The sequence below is a fragment of the Diplotaxodon limnothrissa genome, linkage group LG7 (genome assembly GCF_057381915.1).
Source record: "Diplotaxodon limnothrissa isolate DT_005_m linkage group LG7, D_limnothrissa_male_GT1.1, whole genome shotgun sequence".
Lineage (NCBI taxonomy): Eukaryota > Metazoa > Chordata > Actinopteri > Cichliformes > Cichlidae > Diplotaxodon > Diplotaxodon limnothrissa.
The window spans coordinates 17486161-17503621 of record NC_140602.1 but is presented as its reverse complement, the minus strand read 5'-3'; the positions used below and the strand labels follow the sequence as shown (position 1 = coordinate 17503621).

General features: G+C 39.8%; 1 protein-coding gene across 1 annotated transcript in view; it reads left to right on the top strand.

Annotated features, from left to right (window-relative positions):
• tasor2 (transcription activation suppressor family member 2) overlaps positions 1 to 13529 on the top strand; it is a 31804-nt gene extending 18275 nt beyond the window's left edge. Inside the window, exons 17-22 of the mRNA XM_085359364.1 lie at positions 872 to 5713; positions 7647 to 7769; positions 7848 to 8001; positions 8098 to 8203; positions 12045 to 12226; positions 12430 to 13529. Coding sequence (XP_085215490.1) covers positions 872 to 5713; positions 7647 to 7769; positions 7848 to 8001; positions 8098 to 8203; positions 12045 to 12226; positions 12430 to 12527 — 5505 coding nt within the window. The 3' untranslated portion in view covers positions 12528 to 13529. The remainder of the gene's footprint in view (positions 1 to 871; positions 5714 to 7646; positions 7770 to 7847; positions 8002 to 8097; positions 8204 to 12044; positions 12227 to 12429) is intronic.
• The last annotated feature ends 3932 nt before the right edge of the window (positions 13530 to 17461 follow it).

The window sequence follows — 17461 nt, the reverse complement described above, 5'->3', positions numbered from 1 at the left end:
CCTTGCTGCTTAATTAAAAAACTAGTTTAAGGTGTCCTGCACATGTGATATATATTTTTCCCTATATGAAGTCATTCTTTCTTTGAACAAAACTCAAAACAGAGCCTATTAATCTTTCAGTCATTTCTACCCCCCCCCCCCCCCCCCCCCCCCAAAAAAAAAAAGTAAAAAAAATCCCACATGCATACTACCCTTTTGGGCTAAGCCCCAGGTGTTTCAAATGTCTGGCTCCGCCTCTGGTTAAATGTAATAAATTTTGTTTTCATGGATGCCTGGAAGTTAAACTTCATAGTTACACCTGGTATAGCAGCAATGCTGATCGTTTTATTAAAGATGAAAGAATTTAGACAGTTTTTAACTCTCAGTGATGCTGCAGTGTTCGTTTGACCTGAAGCATACGGAGTTTAGGACCCAGATTACTCCCAGATTTAAGAGCATCTTAGTCCGACAAATACGACAATAACGACGGCCGCTTGCATGTTCTGCAAAAAAATGTGCTTTGTCGTGTATCTGACGGACAAACATCAAACCAGTTCCACATCGCTGAAGTTGCACCATTTTTACAAACCAATTCTGGTTCATCTGTTTCACTCAACAATCGGCCATGTGCGTATGAAAACAAAGGCACTGCCTATGCGCGTTGTACTCATATTCTATCGCGATATTTCATTTTCCTATCGTTGCCTAACATTATACTGGTATTACCGTGAATGGTATAATATGGCCCAGCCCTATCTGCTGTTTTGTATAAAATGTTTTGACATTAAATACAAACCACTCAGTCTGAAATGTTCAATTAACATATTGCATGAATTAAATTGATATTTTAGTGTGATTTGTTTATATTTTCTGTTAACTCTTTCTTTTTCAGCCTTCTGAAAACATGGTTCATTCCAAAACGATTGTGACTGACGTGAAAAATTTCATAAAGCCTCATGAAGCTAAGCAGACCAGTCCTCACAGTAAAACTATCTGCCTGGAGAAGATTGATTTTCCATCTATTAGAGGTGATGGAATAGCCATTCCTCTTCAAAAAGTGGCACAAAGTGCATCTGTCAAGGTCACCACTGCTGTGGCACAATTTGGAATTGGTCAAGTGTTACTTGGATGCGGTGAAGAGGGGAAAAATATGCAAGAGAGCACTAAAAATCTAGGAGCTAAAGAGATGGACTTGGTGAAACAAGGTGCAATGGATTCCTTTTCATTTGTGAAACCTGAAAAAGGAGACCTCAATATGGAAGTAGAAGGTGTGGTTCAGACAGATGAGCATGAAAAAAACAAATTGAAAAAACTGGCAATGTGTGAAAGGAAGGAACACCCAAGCCAAGAAGGTAATGCAGAGCCATCTCAAAAGGTTAGTCATGCAGGTGATGATTCTGGAAAGAAATCAGATATTATTGCGTGCAATGGAAATTGTGTAGAAAGTGAGAAGCTATTATCAAAGGAGGAGCATAAAGGAGTCTCACAAGAACATCGCGGACATTTTAAAGGGTTTCTGGCCTGTGACCTAAAGCATAAGGCTAAAGTGATGAAAGAATATGGTCACTCTAAAGAAAATGGACTATATGAGAAAGAAAACTGCATGTCTGCTGGAAAGGATTTGACTGATCAGCCATTACCTGTAATGTGTAATGGTCCAGACTTGGTAAACAACAACTACATTACACGCAGTAATCATCAAGCAGAAATGAACGAGCAACCACCAGTAGTAAGCAACACCAACAATGTCTGCCATGGCTTACCTCCGATGCTTTGTGCAGATGGTATTGCACTGGCAGATGGCTATTTCATTTCAGAAAATAATTCTCACACTCCTTTGGGAATTAAATCCAAATACAGGAAGCCTGCAACTAAGAAAATCTCCCCCCAAAAAAATTATTTGAGAGATGAGGCATTTCAATCAGCAGTATTACTTGTATCTGATGGAAGCTTGCCTATGCCTCTGGTAAAAGACAGTTTTGAAATGGAGAGCCAAAACAAAGAAATAACAGACTGCAACAATGTTCAAAGTAATAATGATCAAGAAGATCAGAAAATTAAGTCAACAGAGGAAGAGGTAAAGGATGACAAAGAGCAATTTCAGTGCCAGGTTCATTCACCGCTGTGTGAGGCTCCAAAAGCATCTGATGGACAAGTGGCATTTACTGAAGAAGCAGATTTCAGGACTAATAAAACAAATGAGGGTCTGAACAAAGGTTGCATTGCATTTGAAAGTCCTTTTACTGGAATGAACCCTTCAGAAAAGGTTATAGTACTGGTAAAGGATGACAGTGCAAGTCACAAAAACACATTTGGTCAAAGTAACAATGATCATGAAGATCAGAAAACTAAGTCAACAGAGGAAGAGGTAAAGGATGAGGAAGAGCAATTTCAACACCAGGTTCATTCACCTCTGTGTGAGGTTCCAAACGCAAGTGAGGTAAAAGTGGCATTTACTGAAGAAACAGATTTCAGGACAGATGAAACAAATGAGGGATGGAACAAAAGCTGCATCTCAGATGAAAGTCCTTTTACTGAAATAGATCATTTAGAAAAGGTAGGGCCAGTGGATGACAACTTACAAAAAACATTTGAACCCCAGCCTCATTCACCCCAGTGTAAGTTTCCAAAACGATGTGAGACAGAAGTGGCATTTACTAAGGAAGAAAGCCTCAGAGAAGAAGAATTCATAACAAACAAAGAAAATGAGGGATTGGGTAAAGGTTGCACTGGAATTAAAAATTATTTTATTGGAATACATGCGTCAGAAAAGGTTGGAGTACAGGTTAATGATGACAGTGCAATAAGCAAAATAACATTTGGTCAAAGTAACAGGGATTGTGAAGACCAGGAAACGATGTCAACAGAGGACGTAGTAAAGAATGACAAAGAGCAGTTTCAGCACCAGCCTCATTTACCCAAATGTGAGTCTCCAAAATTATGTGAGGCACAAGTGGCATTTACTGAAGAAGCAGATTTTAGGACTAATGAAACAAATGAGGAACTAGACAAAAGTTCCATTGCTATTGATATTCCTTTTACTGGAAGAGACCCTTCAGAAAGGGTAACAGAAATTCCTTTTATTGGACTAGATAGATCAGAAGAACTTATAGTACAGGTAAAGGATAACACAGCAACATTTCAACGCCAACTCCGGTGGAAGATTCCAAAAATGTGTGAGGCAAACATGGCATTTGCAGAAAAAACAGATGTTGGAAGAGACAAAAAAAATGATAGACTGGACAAACGTTGCACTGAGGATGAAATTCCTTGTATTGGAATGGATGCCTCAGGAAAGGATGCAGTACTGGCGAAAGTTGATAATGCAACTGGCAAAGAACAATTTCAATGCCAGCCTCAGTCACTTCTGTCTGAAGTTCCAAAAATATTTGAGGCACAAGTTACATTCACTAAAGAAATGGATCTCAGAGCAGAGTGCAAAACAAATGAGAGATTGGATAAAAATTGCAGTGGTGTTGAAATTCCTCTTATTGGAATAGATTCCTCAGAAAAGATTAGTGTACATCTACATGGCTCACACCCCCAAGGCAAGTCTGGAGAAGTGGTACAAGGCCAGGAAGAAATTCCATTCATCAGTGACTCTAGCTACTCTAAAGCTGCACTGACCAGTGAGATATGTAGTACATCTCAAGCATGTAGTCAAAAAGAAGAACCTTGCAAAATGTTACTTCTTGATATAAATGAAAGTTACGGGCCAGTAGACTTTGGTATGGAGTCAGATGACCGATGCCCTACTCCAACTATAGATGAAAAACCATATGGGTACCCATCTTGTTCTAGCCCAGGCAAAAGCAATTCTGCATTAAGTAGTAGTATAACTGGCAAAAACTTGAATCGTGAATGCCTCAACACAAGCTCAGCACCTGTAAATGGTGAGCTGCCTTGTGAGAAAAAACTTTGTCACAGTTCCATTGTTAAGACTGATTCCAGCCTTCACCAGATTCTCCATCCTGATCTTGAAGCAAGGACTCTAAGAGTTCTACAAAGTATAGACAAGTTCCTGTCCAAATCAAACCACATTGACAAGTCCTGTCAGATCGAAACACCTAAAATGAAAGAGTCTGTTGCTCAATCCCCTGAACCTAGTAGCAAATGTACCCCAAGTTCTTTAGCCTTTGACCAACCTACAGTTGACTTTAAGGATAAGAAAATAGGCAATGAAAAGTCAGCTCTTGTGTCATCTTCTACCTCACAGGATCTGCACATAGAATCATCAGATAACTTACTTGTATCACCTTTTAAAAGTAAATTGGAAGAAGTGCTTGGTGTCAAGTTGAATATAAAGAAAACTGACTCGGTTCCTCAGGAATATTTTGAAAGAGTCGGTATACAAGAAACCTTGATAGGGCAGGATGGCCAGTTCCCCAGAAATTGTCCATCCGAGTTGTTCCAAGTCATTAAACCAAGTTTAGACCAAGAGAGACCTAAACCAACACTGCAGTCGAATGTAAATCAGGAATCCCGTGCATACAATCATCGTCCTGTCTTCGCTGTCAAACCATCGAAGAATGATGAATGTCAAGCAGATTACTTCTTAGTAGATACACAAATTGAAAATTCTCTCAAAAACAACCCACCTAAAACCCCTAGACTGGAATATAGCAAGCCAACATCTGTGCTCTCAGAAAAGAGGACAAATGCAAAATCTAAAGGATGTTCTGAAAGACTAAATGATAACCAGGATGCCAGTCAACTTTCCTTCAAAACTACTTGGCTTCCAGTTGTTGGTAATAGTAGATCAAATTCATTTCCCTCATATCAGTACCAGAGAAAGGATATTTCAAAATTCGACATGAATCTGTCATTGCCACCACCTATGGAGTCTTTTGAATCTGCAAAAAGTTCCTCAAAACGTGTTGATGAAATTCAAGGTTTCTTAACAAATGGTTTAGCTCAGAAAGTTGAGCAAACTGTTAGAAAAAATATTGAGATGGATCTCAAAGACCCCTCCAGTGCAGCAGCTTCATTTATAGATCAAATAAATAGCGACAACATAGATAAAAGTCTGGTCTTGGGGCCTCAAAGCTCACTTGTATGCACAGTCTATAACAATAGTCAGAAGAGATCTTATTCGTTTCTGGAACAAGTTTCTCGGAGGTGCATTCAAGATGATCTCACTCAGGCGTCAGTTGAACAAGAATCCCTCATTTTCTCAGAACAAATGAAACAGGCTTTGAAAAAGAGTGAGAGGAGACCCACCCACCAAGAAGACAGTCATGACAAAATAAGGCTGTCTTGCACTAGTCCTTTGACTATCAACTTCTCTAATCTAGACGAGCAAGAGGATTCACTGGATCACTTGGGAACCTCTCTTATTGGACAAAAAATTAAGGTAGACCTGTCCAACAGGAAGGATGCAACTGACAAAAATGAAGAAAAGATGATTTGTCCTGGAGAACTTTCTGAAGGCAAAGATAACACTGTGGAACATGACTGGGTTTCTGATGTGACTGTGGAATGTGCCAGACTGTATGAAGCAAAAATGCAAGATGTTTGTGCTTTCAAAAAAGTCTCAGCTAAAGCCAAACACTTCCGAAGGAGTTGCACTAAGACTGAACCAAGTAACCATTTTGACTTCTGTGAACAAATGAAGAAAGAAATGGATAAAACGTTCCGGACTAATCTAAATTCAGTTGTGAAGAAGTCCTGTAGAACAAAGTATAGGTTCTACATGCTAGCAACGTCAGAAGATGTCTTCTTTGAACAAACCAAGGTAAAACACTTTTTTTAAAATAGTGTTCTCAGCCATATAATGTTTATAAGCTATATCTCAGACATGTCTGATCAAATTCAATTACACAAGATGCTTGTATATGAAAGGTACAAGAAAAAAGTTAGTCATTGGTCAGAAATAGATATTGAATACAATAGTCAAGACAGATGTTGGTGTAAATTACTGGGCCTACTCCCTCAGTATAATCAGTTTATATGATTTCCATTAGTATGTTCAGTGTTTTTCACATATTTCCTTCAGACTATGGCTGAATACCACCCTAACCCATTTAAACTAAACAGAACCACCAAAAGGATTGTTTTGAACCTGGCTTGGAACAGTAGCAGCAATGGCAAAGAAATCCTCTCTTACAGAACTTTTTTTGTAAATATATTTTATTAGTATTGGAAATAATTTGGAGTCATTCATTACAGATTATAATGGTCAAACATATTTTAGAACCCATTAAGACGTCGGTCACAGAGGCTTACAGACCACTTGGGGGATGACTTATAAAGCCCTGTCACGGGGGGGTGACTATTCCCTGACTGGTTTTAAGTGGTTGCTGGCTGTTGCTCTGAAATTGATTGCTAAACCCCAGTGGGATTTACTTACCTGGATGATTGAGCATGCATCAAGACATCTGAACCAAAACCACTTGCAAATGCTTCTGGTGTAGCAGGTTGCCTGTGGTATGTGTGGAACTTGCTAAACGGTTGTGAAACTGTGAAGTGTGAAGCAAACAGACAACAGAAACAGGTTGCCTTCAAAGTAAAAGTTGGGCCTTTTGAAATGTCTTGGGTTTTAGCATTAAGGTTTCCTGTTTGTGTCAGACTTTTTCAAGTTTTAGTACTTCTCAGTGGTTAGTTAGCAAATGTTTGCTGACAAGTCAACATCTTCCGTGAAGACTTCAGGCAACTTTGGCATTCTGCTAACAGCCAAATCAGTCACAAGAGTTTGAGAGTTTCTGGTGTAGCACTGTATGTCTTTTGCAAGAAATTTAGCCTAGCAACAGCTGTAACCACTCACCAACCTATCAGGGAATAAACATAGTGACCGGAGGCAGATATCTTCTCTTCACCGTATCTTCCTCTCTCTCATTCAGCATCTACACTGATCCACCCCAGTATACAGCCCCTTACCTATTCTGGACTGAAACCCATCCAATTTGGATTTTGCTCTTTATTTGCTAGGATTTGTTTTCACAGACTCTGGACTCAGTTCAGCTAAGGTTTTCCCCATTGCACCAACATCAAACTGCCGGCCTCTCAAACATTCATTATGCATGCACTCTGCTCCACTCTGCCTAATATCTCATCACTGTTTTACCCTACCTTGTCTTTAATCTAACTATAGTCCCCATAGTATTCCCCATAGTACTCATATAGTACTCATCTAGCCATCTCATGTAGCTGTCTCTGATTTATGAAACGCATGCCTTCATATCAAAAAGTATGTACCCTCCATACAGTGATTGTTGACTGCAGCATATTACATTGTTTTCTTTGAACATCAACATTGTGTTGATTGGGTAAATAACTATTGATGGTTCCAGGTATGAATGGTGGTAATTTTTTTTCTTTAAATCCCCAAATTTATTATATGAGGAATAAGTCAATTTAGAAAAAGTAATGAAATAAGAGATTGTGGGGTTTGTAACTGAGTTACATGATTTTAAAATGCCAAATGGTTCAAAATGAACCCTCTGGTGGTTCTAGTGCATAAGGTAAGGGTCAGATTCAAATGTAACAAAATATCTATACAACTTAAAATGAATTGTTGTTTATTTCTCACAAGCTTGTGCTTATAGTAGCCATTATTGAGGTGTGACAGTAAAGGATCTAAGCTGTTTTTCATAACCCTTGTACATATAAAATATAAACTTGCCATATATTTTATAACTTCTCACTGAGTAATAATTTTATTTCAATAGGCACAGTTAGAGGCAGAGGGCCACACTCCTGTACAGCCATCTGAATTCTTCCCTGGTGATGATTGTTCTTCATCTTTGATCATCATCCTCAAGAATGAAGACATTGCTGAGCATATTTGTGAGGTAATGGTTCTATTGGTGTAAAAAATCACAACAAAACTTAAATAAAAGTTATTAAAGACTCAACTTTCTGCTTTTCAGGTCCCACACTTGCTTGAGCTGAAGAAGTCACGGCATGTGCAGTTTGCTGGAATTGATGAACCAGATGATGTTTTGAATCTCACACATCAGGAACTCTTCATGCAGGGTGGTTTTATAATGTTTGACAGAACAGCGCTGGATGCTCTCAGCCTTTGTATGTGCACTTTTATTGGGCACTAGTTTTCTGTGTTTGGAGTATTTTCATTATTATTAATTTAACTAATTGCTTGAACCTTGAATGAATTTGTAGGTAACATGAAAAAGGTGTCTGAAATCTTGCTAGAGCTAAGCAAAATGGGAAAATGGAAATGGATGTTGCATTACAGAGACAGCCGTCGATTAAAGGAAAATGCAAGGTAAGGACCAGCCCACAAAGAATAACTAAATAAAACTTTCCAGTTTGGTATATCTCAGTTGCACAAGATGAATTTCTTTCTTTTTCACTCTTTGTTTAAAATTTAAGATATTATTTATTTATATAGTCCTTCTAAAAAAAGATAAAATGCAATAATGCACCACAAAATGGCATAAAACATGAAATTAATGAAGAAACATGAGAACAAACAAAAATGGGCACATAGAAGTAGTACTAGTAATATAACACAAACCAGTGAACTAATAGAATTACGGACTCTACCAGAGACCTGGGTGCTTGAGGGTTCTGCACAGTATCTTTGCTATTCCTAGGACTGTACTCTTCTGGACAGAGATCCTGGGTGTTGTTCCTGGAATCTGCTGGAGCAACTTCCCCAGCTTGGGGGTCAATGCACTGAGTTCTCGAATTATTACTGGGACCACTGTTGTGTTCACCTTCTACATCAGGGGTCCGCAACTAAAATAGCAGGAGGTCTACTACAATGGTCTTTGATCATTGGTCAATGGGCTTTGATCATCCAGCAGGGCAAAATGATCAATAAACTGACCTCACAACCCATTTTTCAGTCAGTGGGCTAGTTTCAGTCATTATGCAAAGTACTGTTCATAAGGTTGGGAAAACCTGCAATCACCTGAGACAGAAGAAGTCACTTGGATAAATAAAAACACTGTGTCCAGATAAACAGAATCAACTTTTTGGTACAACATTAAGGTGTAACCACCAAAAAAAACCCCTCAATATTCAGGAAAATTAAGAACTGCTTTAAACTGTGCAGTAAATACAGCGGGGAAAATAAGTATTTGACACATCAGCATTTTTATCAGTAAGGGGATTTCCAAGTGGACCATTGACACAACATTTCCACCAGATGTTGCCATCAAGCCAAATATTGACGTCATACAAACAAATCAGAACATATAAGTATACAAGTTAAACCACAATAAATAAAGTGAAATGACACAGGGAATAAGTATTGAATACATGGAGATAACAAGGGGCAAAATGACATAGAAAGCCAGGAGATCACCTGAAATCTGTCAGTATTGATAGAGAAATCCTGTCCCCTATCAGTACTAATTGATATCAGCTGCTTTAGTCCTAATTGATGGCCTATAAAGGCTCCTCATTACCCAGAAGGCACACAGGAAAGACTTCATGATGGGTAAAGGCAAAGAACTCTCTCAAGATCTTCGTAATCTTATCGTTGAAAAGCATTTTGATGGGAATGGTTATAGGTGCATTTCCAGAATGCTGAATGTTCCTGTGAGCACTGTGGGGGCCATTATCCGGAAATGGAAAGTGCATCAGTTCACCATAAACCTGCCACGATCAGGTGCTCCACGCAAGATCCCTGTCCGAGGAGTCCAAAGAATAATCAGGAGGGTTCTCCAAGAGCCAAGAACCACTCGGACAGAACTTCAGGAAGACCTTGCATCAGCAGGTACTGTTGTTTCAAAGAAAACTATAAGCAATGCACTGAACCGCCATGGCATCCATGCACGCTCACCACGCAAGACTCCATTGCTGAACAAAAAGCATGTCAAGGCTCGGTTAAAATTTGCGCAACAGCATTTGGAGAAGCCTGTGGATTATTGGACGACTATAGTATGGTCAGATGAAAGCAAAATTGAACTTTTTGGCAGTCATTCTACACACCATGTTTGGAGAAGAAATGGCACTGCTCACCACCCCAAGAACACCATACCAACAGTCAAGTTTGGGGGTGGAAGCATCATGGTTTGGGGCTGCTTTTCAGCAAGGGGTACTGGCAGACTTCATATTATTGAAGGCAGGATGAATGGAGAGATGTACCGGGACATTCTGGATAAAAATCTGCTGCCATCTACCAGGAAGCTAAAAATGAAAAGAGGGTGGACATTTCAGCAAGACAATGATCCCAAACACAAGGCCAAGGTAACAATGAAGTGGTTTCAAAGAAAGAAAATCAAGTTGCTTGAATGGCCCAGTCAATCACCTGACCTAAATCCCATAGAAAATCTATGGAGAGAACTGAAGATTAAAGTTCATAAAAGAGGCCCAAGGAACCTTCAAGATTTAAAGACCGTTTGTGTGGAAGAATGGGCCAGAATCACTCCTGAGCAATGCAGACGACTGGTCTATCCATACAAGAGGCGTCTAGAAGCTGTAATCACCAACAAAGGCTTTTCTACAAAGTATTGTATAAAGTGTGTTCAATACTTATTCCCTGTGTCATTTCACTTTATTTATTATGGTTTAACTTGTATACTTATATGTTCTGATTTGATTGTATGACTTCACTATTTGGCTTGATGGCAACATCTGGTGGAAATGTTGTGTCAATAGTCCACTTGGAAATCCCCTTACTGATAAAAATGCTGATGTGTCAAATACTTATTTTCCCCGCTGTATGTTTCACAAACTCAACACAATGCAACTTAAAAAAGACTGGAAGTCAAACAGGCTCTTAACTAGGTCAATCTCAACCACCCTAGGGGGCATGTTCCACTTTGACCTTTTTGATACTTGGCACAGATATTCCTGTATACTATGCCGACCACTTGGTCCCATGTATGCCCTACCTGCTAGCATCTTGCACCTTGCTGTTATGTGCTGGATTTTCTGAAGGGAGTCTTTATACAGCTTGCACATGGGGTTTTACCTGGTGTGGTAGACACCAACCTCTATGGATCTCTATGAGCTTGTTCCAGTGCTGCCACGATTAGTTACTCTGTGCTGTTACTTCTATCTGCTGTTAATACATACATGCAGGGGCCTGTCCTTCCATTATGGTTCTTCTCCTGGCTCCTCTTCTTTCTCAGGTTTGTGCTGCCTGAGGTATTCAACAAGCACACGATTACTTGTGGCTATCTTCCTGATGTACTCATGGATGTTTGTCGTCTCATCCTGGACAGTGGTTCTGACACTCTCTAGCCCTTGGCCTCCTTCCTTTCACTTAGTGTATAGTCTCATTGTGCAACTCTCAATTCATGGTAAGGAGCTTTCTTGTATTGATTCCAGTGACTTCTATTGCCTCCTTTTGCCAGCTTATTATCCCCGCAGGGTATTTGATCACCGGCAGGGCATAGGTGTTAATTGCCTGGCTCTTGTTCATCCCATTCAGCTGACTCCTCAGGACTTGCCTTACTCTCTGCAGTATTTGGTGGTTTGAGCCTTCCTAGCGGCCTCTTTGTGGTTCCCATTAGCCTCGATGATCTCTGTCTGGTCAATGGTTTGTCTCATCTAGATGTTCAATACGCTGGTGTTGATTGTCACTTGATCTGTGAAATTCTAATGTTACCTTGGCCAGTAGTCCATTTCTCGCCAGCATCCTGGGTCCCCAATGCTGGTGCATCGGCTCCCCTGGATGCAGTAGCTTCAACGTGTGACATTGATCGGTTTGGATCCATATGGTTTCATGCCTCATTTCTCCAGTCGCCTGGTTGTGGTCGCTTCAGCAGGCGACTACCCTCCTTTTTTTGCACCCAGGCTTGGGACCGTCCTTGGTGGACTTAGATGCACTAGTTTGCCACAGCCAGTAACAGTTCAAGTTTATGAGTTACTGAGCTTACTATATTCCACAGAGCGCTACAGTCGTGAGCCATGCCAGTTGTTTTGATGGCATGCAAAGGGCCAACAACATATTTGGTTGGGATGCAGAATGAAACTGTGCTTTTCAATTTATTTATTTATTTATTTTTAAATACAAGGAAACTGAGACCATATTTCATCAGACAGAATTTGCTCATTTGTATTTTTTTTTTTCCTCAGCCATTTGCAACATCTGTTTTCATTTGGAGTCTTAACTTCCTGAACATCAAATTTGTTCCTCTCAAATCCAGGTTGAGTGCAGAGTCAAAGGAAAAGAAACACTTTCTGTACTGGGGCCAGGAGGCTGGAATCCTGGAGGTTTTGCCTTACCATGACTGTGACCAGATGTCAAAAGATCAGCCTGATTATCTCACATGTTTGGTCCGCCAGCAGGTTCAGAAAATATCATCTCGCTTCCTTGTTTTTATAACTGGTGAGACATGAATATACTAATACTTATGTTCACTGTGACATTCACCGAGTGCTGTTGCATTATATGCTTGTTTTGAAGTTGTATTCCGGAGGATTTTATAAATATAGTATTCATTAAGATGCTAAAATGGCCTCAAAAAATGTCCAGGTTAAATGGACAGAAGTCCATTTGTAAAGGAATAACGTAGTGTTCTCTTTTTACAGATACAGCAACAGACGGCGCCTTTGAGAGTAATGGGATCTTGGCAATGACTACGGAGTCTTTCTTAACAAAGCCTTTAAGTGAAATGTTTACAGTGTGACCTAAAAAAAAGTTAGCTGGACGAACTGATGTTTTGCCCATTAAAGGATGTACTCATAAACTCACTCAATGTGAAGAGAACCCAGTAATACACCAGTAATTGCTATTTTACGTGTATTACATTGTTATTCTTCAGTCCCACCAGTTTTTTTCTTCTTTGTTTTTGTATGCAACAATAATTATTGATTATTTTTTTCCCACATTGTTCAAATGTAAACCTAGTTCTCATTCAGTTTATGGATAGAGGTGGCAGTAGTGCCAGTATACCAGCAGCTGTGCTGTGTGTTGATTTTGTATCATATTTTTATTGTAAAGTGTATTGTAAACCTGGTTAACAAGTGAGTTTTACATTGTGACTATTTTATCTTTTTCCTCACACTTCTGGCCTTATACATTTGCAGCACAATCAGCATAGTGTTTGTTTGTTGGGAGTATAACAGTTTGTTGATGGCTTCAGGCAAAAAAGTTGACCAGCTGTTGTTATGCTCTGGGGCTTCAGATGAAGATAAATTAGGCTGTTTTCAAGTGCTATGTTACATATTTATAGTATACACATGTACAGCAGTTTAATGTTATTAGTTAATGCTAAGTAAATTATCTTTAGTTTTGGTTGTATTCTGTACAGCAAACTGACTGAAAATAAAGAGATTTCATCCACAAATCAACTAACATAGTTGATGGTCCTGAGTACCTACGCTACATTGTGTTTCCCACAGCAATAAGACCCTCGGCACTGTGCTCATGTTGAGGAAGAGTTTGGCCTCTATTTTCCTGTAAACAGAGTCATCTCAAATGAGCAAATGCACTGTCTGTACTAAACATGAATAAAAAATATTTAGTTTTCTAATGAAAATCAACCATTGAACGAATTGCTTTAAAATGTTGGTTTCCCATCTCCACCTTATCATTTCAAACTGTTCCATACATAGTGCAATTTCTTCTATTGTGGATTTTCTACTGCCTTGTTTTCTGTTCAGCCTTGTTCCCAAAAATTAAAACTGACATGAGAGAAAACTGGAAGGTTTGGGTTTATTAATATGTTCTTGATTTGGAAATGTAAGAGTACATGGATGGAGGTATGACTGTTAAACTGAGAGAGGGCCAAACCTAAGGGAAGGGTCTTAAAACAGACAGTAGTGACGGTTGAGGTTGAGTGGTTTCAACAATTTGAAACCTGAGGTTTCAAATTGTTGAATTAAGCGGATGTTGAACAGATCAATCAAAGACTGCACATTTGGTGAAGCAACAACATCAAATTTGTTGAAATATGATTAATTTGCTTGGCTGCTTATCCAGGTGGAGTTCCACAGGCACTGGAGCCTGTTCCAGCCTGAAATACATCAAAACAATCCACCCATTTTCTCTGTTCTCTCCAGCCTTTCCCAGCTGTTAAAAGGCAAATGGTGCTTTGTCCTATGATGAAACCAGGTGCATGGTATTGGCATGGCAGACCCTCCCCAATTCACTACTATTCAACAGGTCTCCCAGCAGGGTGGAAACTGGGAAGCCTGACCTGTCTGGATCACCTTTTTGTAGGAAAACACAATGCGCAAGAGTAAATATAATTATATAATGATAACAGCATGATCATATGCAGTGAAAGGACTCACAATTATAGATGCGAAACAGAATGTATTAAAGTTCTGGAAAGTTGGTCTCCCTTCATATCCCTCATAGTGTCTTAGACCAAAAACTTTTCAAAAGATAACTTTACACAGTGTGTAAGAGGTTATTTTTTTACTGCTGCTACTCAATGAGAGAATATTATTTTTCAAAGTTATGTTGTAACCAGATGATTGCATGCTCTTAGGTCAGTTATTGAGCAGTTGAATTTTGTGCTTTAATGTTGTTATGAGAAGCCAAGCTCCCTAAAGCATAATTAAGGAGAACAGTGGCCTGTCAACAATTAACATTATTCAGTCTTGCAGAACTTATAGCCAGTTTTCAAATGATTTCTATTGGTACAGAACATTTGGGATTGACAAGCGATTAACCAGGCCATAAACACAACAGGAAGGTGTTCACAGTAACAAGTCCCAGAGCTGGTTTCCTGTAGCCTTCTTTATCCCCAGAAGTATTCTTCCCCTTATTTTTTCTTTTGCAAACAGAGAAGGCCCTCTGCTGGCTATTTAAAAAAATGAGCTGGGTTTAAGGGACTACTGCATTTGCTTCACTTTTCAGAACCAGAAGTTATATAAATGTAGTCTTGGGAGGTTGAAAAGGGGAGCTTTTTGAAGACATTTCACCTCTCATACAAGAGGTTATTCAGTTCTATAAACAAAAGTAGAGAGTCTTAGGGTTTTAACCTCTACTCTGTCTGGAAATACTGTCTTGGTAATACACTGCTTTTTTGATGCAATACAGTGTGCAACAGTTTTATCTAATCTGTCACTGGTACTGCTCCAGTGGTGTCCAGTTCACCTATGCATAAACTACAAGATCCTCTTTCACACTTTCAGTCTTTTATAACCTTGACCTTCCATATTTGTCTGATGTTCTCCATAATTGCTCTCCCCCCAATACACTCAGCTCATCTTCAGCTTCTCTTTTGTCTGTTCCATCTACTTGCCTGACTACCATGGGACTTAAAGCCTTTAGTTACTGCCCCAAAACTCTGCATTTCCACCAGACCTCTAGACCATAGTGTATAGCTGGGCATACACTGTGCGATTTTTTGGCCCATTTTGAGATGATTTTTCAGTCGTGCAACCGTTTTGGGGATCGGCCTGAGTTTTACCTTAATCGTGCATTGTGCATCGTATGGTATATATGGGGTAACGAGAAGCGATTAACACCTCACGACCAACTCCCGATCAGCAGTCGTATGGTCGCAAGAAAATCAAACCTGTTTTAAATCCTGATCACCCCTCGTGAGGGTATCAACGCAACCTCTCACACTGAGCATGCGCAAACACAGAAATGGAAGTGAAAAAGACGGAGTAGCATGGCAGTGCAGTGTGTGATCTGGACACAAGCGATGGAGGCCAAACTTGTAGAACTTTGGCAAGCTCATCCGAGCCTTTTCGATGTGGCTTCACAAAATTAAAACAATCACAACAACTGTGAAAACACTTGGATGGACATTGCTGCTCAATTGCAGCTGCCTGGTCAATGTTTTTCATTAGCAATTTAGCAAAGTTGATGGTGGTGTGTGTGTGTGTCTGTGTGAGTGAAAGACAGAGAGGGAGAGAGAGGGAGATCAAAAGACAGATTTTGTGTTATAAGCTTAATGTTATCACTTCACTTAATGGACGCACAGTGTGAGCACTCAGGTCACATCAGAGCATTGGGCCGTATAGTGTGAGACCATGCATCGTGACCTACAAACTTCTAACCCCTGCAATTCAATCATACAGTCTGAGCAGGAGCTGAATAATGCGACTGAAAAAAATCGCACAGTGTATGCCCAGCTTAAGCTATCCAATGAAATGAAGCAAACAATGTCTAGATGCATGCTCAACTATCTAGGTAAGAAAATCCCAAGTAAGGAAGTCGTTTGCTCCAGGCAATCCAGGAGTAAAGGACAACTGCTGCTTAAATGAAAACCTTTAGTGATCCCCAATGTCAGGAGCATCCGAACAGATGAGAAACATTTTCTTTAAACACAATGTCTCTGTGCCATTCAAACCCCAAAAAGTACTACGGCAAAAAAGTTGCTTCACGTCAAGGATTGGATCCCCCAGAACAGACAAAGTAATATAGTGTACATAGTGAAGAGCCACAGTGAAGTGAACCAAACAACCAGATGGCACAACACAAACCAGCTACCTGAACAGGCCAGGACTTTTTACACCTATAGATCAGTGGCAACTCTTTCTAGGCTGAGATGTACACTGGCAACACTGGTCTTGAGTGGGGAGACAAGCAGGCCATTCATGTAAAAAGGGAGTGACTACAGGAACAGATCAGAGGTACAATTTTTCACGATCTTACACCCTTTCTCCGACTCTCTGTGAATGGTACTCAAGGCCATTGATCAGTGGTGATAACCATTTGCATATGAATGATCATCAAACTGACCTCACAACCATCATTAATCACTGGGGCTAGCTTCAGTCATTATGCAAATGTAATGTTAAAAGGTTTGGGAAATCTGCAGTCAGCTGAGACTTAAGACATTCCTTGGAGGAGTGACAAAGCGTTTCTCCCTCTGAAAACACAAAGTCGAGGTGAAGAGAATCAACTTTCTGGAATCCAATCAAATAACCATTCACAAAGGTAGGTAAGTGACTCTCAGGACAGGACAGTCAAGGGCTAAATACCGAAGACTCTCCAACGGTTAAGAAGAAGCTTCTTGAATAAAATGGCGAAACGTCTTTGAGAAGCTAGAGAAGTCCAGTTGACTTATTTCCAGCATTCAAGACTTCTGGATTGACTGAGAACCTCCACAGACACATTTGACATTTCCAGCATTCGCCACAACTAATAAGCTTCACCATCACCAAATCTACAACCAGTTTTGAGACCCATGATAGAATTTGGGACTTTGGATTAAACAGCCAACTACAGCACCATTTTCACAGAACCAAGAAAGATTTTTTTTCAAGAATGATCCTTAAGGGATCCAGTAACTTAGGAGAATCATTGTAGAGGTGCACTGAAGCTTTTCTGGTGGGCACATGGTGACCAGACACATTGACACTGGCTTTCCTTTGATGTGACTGTCAGTTTGTTACACGAGTCTGGAAATATATGGACATGAAGTGAAATTCGACTGGTTAATAAAGGTCTACAGCTGCAAGGCGGTGATCATTTTTAATAATCCAGCACCACCCAGTGTGGGGAATTAAACCTGCAGGCAAACCACGCTCTATTTCTCACACAAACTCATGTGGTAAAGTTTACGGTAGCTTTCCAAATTTAAGAGTCATCTAGAATTAGCTTTAGTCTGATCAAACGAATTTTAAAAAGCCACCCTGCCAATTTGGATTTTTT